The sequence below is a fragment of the Benincasa hispida genome, chromosome 4 (genome assembly GCF_009727055.1).
Source record: "Benincasa hispida cultivar B227 chromosome 4, ASM972705v1, whole genome shotgun sequence".
Classification (NCBI taxonomy): domain Eukaryota; kingdom Viridiplantae; phylum Streptophyta; class Magnoliopsida; order Cucurbitales; family Cucurbitaceae; genus Benincasa; species Benincasa hispida.
Genome location: NC_052352.1, coordinates 18,602,867 through 18,612,092, shown reverse-complemented (window position 1 = coordinate 18,612,092; position 9,226 = coordinate 18,602,867). Strand labels below are relative to the sequence as shown.

Genomic DNA, 9,226 nt, shown 5'->3' with positions numbered 1-9,226 from the left:
TACTTGGAACCCTTAGTATTCTCGAAGTGAGAATCCAAAGAGTGGGCTCTGTTCATATTTGGTAGAGGTAAGGAGGAAAAGAGATCGTATACAACGATCAAGTAAGTGGGAAAAGGTAGCGTCTATCGTATAAATAAGGTGCTTGATCGTTTAGGTGAAGTACATGATCGTGTAGGAAAATGTAAGCGATCGTCTATACGATCGTTTAGTAAAATCTTGGCGATAAGCCATCGTTAAGTAGATGCGCGCGTGCGTGTAAGCAATCATCTAGTAAAAGTGAGCTATCGTATAGGCTTTGATTTACTAAACGATAGAAAGCAAATACACCGTGAGCAATTAACGTGTTCTTTGCAAAATGAAAATAATTTTCATTTTATTCTTTAGTTACGAAAACCGAATGGAACTTCCCATTAATGCACAATTACGGAGAAAACAGCGGCCAATTATCCCATAATTGCCAAATTAATAAATAATAAATATAATCATATTATATTCATTAACCTATAGTTTAATATCATATATAAACCATAGGGTTTTCTCCTCTACTAGATATAAATCATATTTATATCCATTTTCTCCCAATTAATGTATCTCATACATTCAGTCAATCATATCATATATAATTAACTAGTTCAATCATATCATATATAATCGAACTCCCTCTTGTCAATTTGAACATTTCAAACTGACCCAAAAACTGATTTTCAACTTGTTTTTAGTTTATGAGCATGTTTGCTTTAAAGTCAAAATTAATGAATTAGAATGCTTAATGATCCTATTTTATTTCCGCTGCTTGCTTCCCCAATCCAACAGTATCAGTTGTCTATTAAAGGAAATAGTACTATGTAAAATAGATCCGAATATGGTCTGTCTAAACATGTCTAACTGGATCTTGTTAACTTCATCTGGATCACCATACAGGTCTTAGCCAGATAAGAACACGAAGATAACGAAGCCTTAAAGTATCCTGATGGCTCGATCCTCGGCTCCATAATAATTACCTATACGTGTCACAAAATATGGTACAATGTTAAAATCCCTAGTACAAGAAAATTCCCTTAAAAAGGATGAACTTCACAAGATAGAAGCCAAAGAGCTATCACCAAAAGACGAATCTCGTGAAGTTTGTAAAAAAGCATAAGTTGTACTCTCTGTGGTTTGTCTCGTGAAGTTGAGTTGCTTTCTGTCTTTTGTCTTGTGAAGTTACTTCACGAGACAAACATACAATATTATGAGACTAATGACAGAGAGCGTTTGAGTTATTTTACAAACTTTCCACTGTTGCAAATACTTCACGAGGCAAATGTTCGCAAGAACTTCACGAGATATTTGTCTCGTGAAGTTCAATACACCAGAAAATGAAAAATCAAACCCAGACGAACATATAACCTTTACCTCATATATTTTACAGGTTTTTTTAAGTTCGTTACAGTTCAAAGGATGATAAAAAAAAAGAAAAGAAAAAAAAGGTTTTGGGTTTTTCACTACACATTCCTACTAGAAAGCACATAAACTCTCCCTATAAACAACAGAATCGATACATTTAAAAATTTTGTCCAAATCTAAATCAGACAAAGGGATAACGGAAGACGAAAGATGAGTCTTTTTTACAGAGGTAGGGGAATCTTCGCGAGAAGAGAGTCCAACAATGGTGAAGAAAACTCAACGAGAAGAAAAAAAATAGAAAACCCTAACTTCCACTGGAAGATGAAGAGATTTTCACGGGAAGATGAAGAGATTTGATTTAACTTTTTTAAATGACCATTTATTGAAGGGCAAAATTGTATTTTTACGTGGTAGATCCCTCCACTTAAAGTCCGAAACTTTGGAAAAATGGTTAAAAAGAAGTAGATTTTAAAGATAAGGTTACTTTTGAATGATTTTTTTTTAGGTCAAACCAGCAATTTCCCAAGATAAATCAATGAGAGTTAATTTATTAATTGTAGGAGGTTTAAAAAAAACTGATTTTACTATATTTGTAAATTATTTTAAAGTGTATTATATTTATAATATTTACCTCCTAATTTACTATATGTGCAACGGCCCCTTTAATTTTTATCCTTAAATTATCAAGTCGTAGCATTTTTACACTAAGCTTTCAATTTTATTAAGCTACCTATCAAACTTAAAGATAAATATCCCAATCAAAACTTCATATTTTAAAAATGTTGAAATTTAAATATCTCCTAATAAGTTTCGTTTGGAAGATGGTAAAAAAGGTATAATCACATGCATTTAATAAAAGGTACTAACTATCCTGAGTTCAATCTATGGTAAACTACCGAATTTACTATAGTAAAAATTAAATGTAGAGCAAAAACATTTTAATTCTGTATTGAATAAGCCCTAAACTCTAAATTTCCTATCTAATAGGAACTAAACTCGCAATTTAGTAGGTGAAAGTAGTGAAATTGATTTGGACCCTTTTATTTTAAAAGTAAGGACCAAATATCAATTTTAGTTAAACTGATGGACTTGCCAAGAAATACATAAAAATTATTAGAATCTCTTCTTCCATTAGAGACCTAGTTGAGGTTGAGCCCTGAATCCGCCGCCGTTGCTGGTCACCACTCTCTCCATAGCCGAATTCCATTAATTGCAGAGGGAAATGTCGCACTTTGGAAGATCCGGCCCTCCCGATATCAGAGATACCTACTCCCTTCTCGTCCTCAACATCACTTTCCGTATCTCCGACCCCTAATCTTCTCTTATCTTCAACTTCATCTCTTTCCCTCTGGTCGCATCTTTAATTTCTTGCCCCCCTTTTCTTGTTTTTCAGGAACCACCGCCGATGATCTTTACCCCCTTTTCGATAAGTATGGAAAGGTTGTCGATGTCTTCATCCCCAGAGACCGCAGGTTTCTTTCTTTTCTCTTGCCGTCGTGTTTTAATCTTCTTTTTCATGATTTTTTATGAATTAGACTGCGTAATTGGTTGGTGGGTTGGTGGGTTGGTGGGTGATTGTTCTTAGGACTGGGGATTCCAGAGGATTTGCATTTGTTCGATATAAGTATGCGGATGAAGCACAGAAGGCAATTGACAAGCTTGATGGTCAGCTTCAGTTCGACCGAAAACTCACATTAAGCTTGAGCTTTTTCAATTTAAGTTTGCTGCTGTTTTTATGGGAAATCAATTTGGGTTTCTACTTTGCTATCTAGGACGAATGTTGGATGGCAGAGAAATTATGGTTCAATTCGCTAAGTACGGTCCTAATGCTGAGAAAATGTGAGTTTATAATAACTTTTTTAAATGCTTTTGTAAGTAATTTGTCATACTTAATGGCTCAGAAGGAAGTATGTCTTGATTCTTGAGTTTTGGTTTTTATCAGTCGTAAGGGGAGAGTAATGGAATCATCATCGAAGACAAGGGGAAGGTCAAGGAGCCGCAGTCCACGTTCAAGGTGAGAGTCCTTGTCTAAATGCATCTGAACTCGTATCAGAGCTCTGGTGAAGAATTTTATATTTTCTTGAGGTAATTGAATTACCTTTATGTAATTGTGAATCCAAACAAAAATTTGTACTCTCCTGCATAGTCATTTAGAGTGAGAGAGGTAATGCTATCTTCTCTGGTTATGGATGCAATTTCCTTGGTAGTTCAATCAGGCTGATGACTTGCATCCTTTTTCTCTGCTCTAGTAGAATTGGTGTATATGGTTACACATAGAATTAGGTATGTGTATTAATTTAGTAAATGGTTAATCTTAACGTAAGGACTTGATTTTTTTATATTACAAACAATATGAAAAATTGAAACTGAGGCATTTTACAAAATAGACAAACTATAAGGATATGATTTGTACTATTCCTTCACTTAACGTCTGATGCATGTAGGAGTCCTGAAATGACAGTGCTGTATAGTGTATGTTGCATCATGCAATTAGGAAATTCTAGAAAGTCTTTTTTTTATTTCTCTAGTTGGTTCTTAAATGTAATTGCTTCTGGTATTGCCTCGTTATTTCACCTACCTAAATTTCGTGGTAATACAAAGTCCGGTCATTAGTCTCTTGAATCCATGTCATAGATTTTGTGGATTGCAGAGAAGATATAAACAAAAAGAGTGATGGAAATAAGCTGGTCTGAATGTTTTAGACTGGTGGATTACAGTTCTTCCTGAACTAGTTTGATATGTGAATGGGTGCGAGATGTTGGTTATCAAATGGGCATGGCAAGATTGATTTTTTTTATTCTAGTCTTTTGCTTGAAGAAACGGATGGTTAATAAGACTTGTCTTAAATGGAATTTCTTATCATTACAGGCAGTTGGTTGTAATCTCATTGTTGCAAGCTGGTTATTCTACTCTTCTCTTATGGATTGCAAAAACATTTCAGGCACCGCGATGACCCTAGGGATAGGGATTACAGGAGAAGAAGTCGCAGTAGAAGCCGGGAGAGATATGATCGTGATAGACCCCACAGAAGTGAGAGAGAACGCTATCGTAGTAGGAGTCGTAGTGCTAGTCCTGACCGTAGTAAAGATCGTAGAAGGGGAAGAGATGATGATGAGCGGCGTAGTGCTAGCCATTCTGATAGAAGGTACACAAATACATTCTTAACTTTTAACTCTTTTGTCGGATAGTCTCAAGGCCTTCCAACGTTGGCGTGGGTACTAGTTACCATCCTCTTATGGTTTGCATCATTTACTCTGGTATTTGCACAAAAGGAGTATTTTCAGCTGGAAATTCTTCTTCTCTTGGACCTCAAACTTTTATAGAAGTAACAATTTAGTCTTTGTACTTTAGTTTGTAATGATTTAGTCACGTGTGTTCAAATTTGTAACAAGTTAGTCTTTGAACTTTTATTTTGTAACAATTTAATCCCAATTGTAAAAAATTTCATTAAAATTATTTGTCAATTTTTATCCACTAATGACTTAGTCTTTATAGTTTACAAAATAAATTTGATCCCTAATCAGTTTGTGAACCTACATGTGTAAGAGGTTTCATTAAATCTTTATAATGTTTTTTGCAATAGGGATTAAATTGTTACAAATTGTGAAGTGTAGAGACCAAATTGTTACTTATTAAAGTTCAATGACTAATTGTTACAAAATTGAAACTACCATTTATTTAATTTTTTTAAAAAAAAAAACTTTGAAAAATGAACGGACAAACTGTTCCTGAAAACAGCTTTTGAACAACTCCTGTGCTCACGTTTTTATCAATTTCTTGTTATCAATATTTTATTTATTTCATTTTTTTTTTAAATAACTTCTCCATTATAATATCTCAAAATCAGTAACCTTAACATTATAAGGAATTCTATTTTTAGTTTCTCGGGCCTATCCAAACACATTTTTCATTTAACTTCACAGAAATCTCACATTGCCATGAACCCAGCAAGCTCCTCCTAGTCATCCATTATAATTCTTCTCAATTTTCTTTTGTGGGTCTGTACTCTAATTGGAAATTGGTTTTATACTGATTCAGCATGTCGCCCACCCGACGTTCCCCTGATACTCGGAGAAGCATATCTCCACGTAGGACACCACCACCTAGGGGTAGAAGTGACGACGAACATTCGCCAAGCCGAGATAATGGCTCATCAGATGATAAACCAGTTGATTCTCGAAGTCCATCTCCTGCTAGATCGGATGCAGATGTGAGTTTCAATGATAAACCTACCATGCTTACTGCTTATTGCTTGTTTCAAATGATTATATTACCAAAAAGACTTCTGGTGTCTGTCTAGTAATAGCTAAAATATGCCTGCAGGAATGATCTGTACAAGCCATAGAGTAATTTATGCAAGCTAAGGCATTGGTGATCTTAGAAACTATATATGCATTCTATGATGGGAACAAGCATTGGCATCCCAGAGGGGATATTTTGCACAATTGTATCTGCCTTTTTTTGTACTCCAAGGACTGGCTTGGATGTCAAGATAGACATGTAGGATCCTGTTCCTAATTAGTTTACGAGTTCGTTTTTCTTTTTTAGATTTCTTCAAAGTAGTATCTGTACTATTTACATGCAAAATATGAGTCTTCTCAGTGTTTGATTTTGACCTACTCAGATGTATAATGATTATGAATTGATTCTTCTGCATTGTATCTCGTTTTTTTGGATCCTTATTCATCCCATATTTTTTCGTTATGGTTGGATTGATTGATTTAGATACAATAATGGAAGAAGTTGGTCATTGTGTGTTCACAGTAATTTTTTTCCCCCTAGAGAGGTAGGTAATAAAAAGGCCTTTTGATATATCTTTTTGATAATTATTAATCTATTACACGTTTGATCCTAAGAATTTTATGAGTTGAGTTATTTAGTCTTGTTGTTTTAAAAGTCCCAAACAAGTCAATGAACTTCTAAAACTAGTTCCTAGTCCACATAATTTTTTTAAAGAATTTTTCCCCATCATTTAGAAAAATCTCAATATTCATCAACATTGATAGACATCTCTGTAGACATACATTTTATTTAATACTTTGAAATGTTCTTATTGTTTCTTTCTTCTTTTAACAAAATTTGTTTCCTGCTTCCTCTATTGCATTGGTCCTAATAGTTCTCTTTTTTTTTTTTCTTTTTTTTTTTTGTATATAAAAAAATTCAGCCTAAAAAATTGTACCATTTTATGGGATGGGATCGGATCCATCCTACTCAAAGCATTCCATCACTCTAGTGAGATGAGTTTTGCCCACTCAATAAGGTAACTCAATCGAGATAACATAGACAAGTATCATCTAGCTTAGCTTGTTAGCTTGTACTCAAAGCTATGAGCCTCATCAAGAGATTAAAGTCCATATGACCAAAGATACAATATTCAAATGAGAATGGGTCAGCTCGAGAAGCTTGATGGCACATGGTATCCTTTTTAGTATAGTGTGATCCTTAGTTGACTAACGATCTCACTTAGTATCGGAACCTAGAGCTTGTCATCAATCAAATCGTTATCAATTCATCATTGATTGGATGTAAGAAAAGTACATCTAGTAGTACTATATCACGTCTGGTGTCATTTCTAATGTGTCGTTTACAATTCTAATTGTGATTAATGCACCTTTCTTATCAAACTTTGGCTTGACGTATACATCACAGAGTATTTGACTAAGAACTCCTTGATGTCTGCAATTTTTTTTCCTTTAGATATTTTCCATGTACATTGGTTTGCTCTAGTGTTTCTTCCTTGCCATTTTATTCTAACATCTAACAAGTAGACCAAGTAGCTTTTCAAACAAAAATGATACAATGTGGTAAATATATATGTTTTAACCCATTACACCATGCTCAAATTCACAATACTCGACCACTTTAATTATATTCAGGTCAACAAATGATACGAAATCATTAAAATCTATATTAAAAAGGTGATGACCCCTCTAACCTTTTATTTTTGTGCATTTCCGCCTTGAGTAAAAGTTCTTATTATCGGTCTAACCATTTTTTAAAAAAAAATAATTATTTATTGGAAGTTAAAAGGTCTCTTCTTTTTCATTTTTATTAACTTTAGAGATTAAAAATAGGAGTAAATTCCGGTCCCGTAATTATATTCAATTTACTAATTACACATAATTTTCGGAAATTGCTTGAAAATTGGTCGACATGTCACCCCATGGACTTGTTTAATAAAACAAGTAAATTAACAAAACGACAGCTACTTTAATCCGTTTAATTAGGCGGATTTTAATTTTAATATTAAAATAAAATAAAAGGTACGTTTTAAATCGATGTTTCAAAACGTCGCCGTCTTACCCCCTGCCGACATTGCTCTTATTGGTCCATCACATTAACAAATAACTACTTTTTCTTTTCTTTTTTCTTTTTTTCTTTATCCTTAATTTTCTTTTTTCTTCTCCAACTCCATTGTTAGTTGGTGGAAAATTGGTGTTTAGTATTTTTATAATTAACAACATTCTTTATTTCACAATCTTGATTATCTTTTTTTCCCCTTGAAATCTAGAAACTATCGCGTTGTTTGATCCATGACTCGAAATTTTGTTTTTAAAAATAAAAAGTTTGGTAGAGAACGAAAATATATGTCTTATTTTTCCTATATTTGAAAATAAATTTGGTTCTTAATTAAAAATTTTAAATTTTAAAAATTGTGTTGGATTGTGAATTTGAAAAGGCAGGAAAAGATTATTGCGTTAGGTAAAATCTATTGTTTAAGATTAAAAAATTTTAAAATAATTAATAAGGAAATGTGATTTGTTTGAAGAAAACCTATCCGATGTTTTTATAAGACTGAAAATAAAATTTGAAAACAATCGAGACAACATCCTTTTGTCTTTCAAGATAAACTATTTTTTGAATTACTTTTTAAAATAATTTTTCAAAATAGGTGTACCAAACATATTTTCATTGTATTTTTCTTTTATTTTTTAAAAAATATATACAAGAAACTAGATCACCAACTAAATGGGACCTAATATTCTTAAAACCCACTATATGTTATTTCTTCATTAATTTATCAAAATTCAAATAAAGCAATAAAAAATATTTTGATACATCGTCAAAGAAGTCCTCTAGACCTCAAAATAGTTTTTTTTTTCCCCTCAAAATTGACTATAAATTTATGGAAGTTGAGCTATATTCATGTTGACATCTTATTACTTAATTAAGGAATCATATTCTTAAAAAAATAATAATGGGAACATATTTCAAATAATGTAGGTCCCGTTTAGTAACCATTTTGTTTTTTGTTTTTGTTTTTTAGAATTAAGCTGATGGACACTACTTCCATCTCCAAATTTCTTTCGTTGTTATCTACTTTTCACTGACGGTTTAAAAAACTAAGCCAAATTTTGAAAAAAAAAATTAGAAAATTTGTTTTTGTTTTTAGAATTTGGCTAAACATTCAACCATTATACTTAAACAAGGTGCAAATCATCGTAAGAAATTTGGATGAAATAGGCTTAATTTAAAAACAAAAAACAAAAAATAAATAACCAAATGGTTTACCAAACGGGATCGTAATAATTATGATTATTTCTCTTTTCTTTTCTTTCATTTCCTTTGGTGAGTTTTTTTTTTTTTTAATCAAGTTAGTTGAACCGTTTAAACTTTCACTTTCACTTTCATCAAACACCATTCTATGAAGGTAAGGCACAGTTTTTTAGTAGATCTTTGTCATCATTTACAAGCTTGGTTTAATAAGATGATAAAAGTCCTATGTCAATTAAACTATACTCATATTGTCTTAGTAATACCATAGAGGATCCATGTGGTAGTACCTAGTGGTACCATTGGACCTCCGAACTAGGTCGAGTGGTAGTAATCCAAGCTTATA

General features: G+C 32.6%; 1 protein-coding gene across 1 annotated transcript; it reads left to right on the top strand.

The window, feature by feature from the left end:
* The first annotated feature begins 2,495 nt into the window (after positions 1-2,495).
* On the top strand, positions 2,496-6,042 carry LOC120075021 (serine/arginine-rich splicing factor SC35-like). Its single transcript, XM_039028158.1, has 8 exons — positions 2,496-2,684; positions 2,780-2,858; positions 2,972-3,051; positions 3,159-3,225; positions 3,329-3,400; positions 4,328-4,531; positions 5,425-5,596; positions 5,710-6,042. The coding sequence occupies exons 1-8, from the start codon at positions 2,609-2,611 to the stop codon at positions 5,713-5,715; spliced, it is 756 nt and encodes a 251-aa protein (XP_038884086.1). The 5' UTR covers positions 2,496-2,608; the 3' UTR covers positions 5,716-6,042.
* The last annotated feature ends 3,184 nt before the right edge of the window (positions 6,043-9,226 follow it).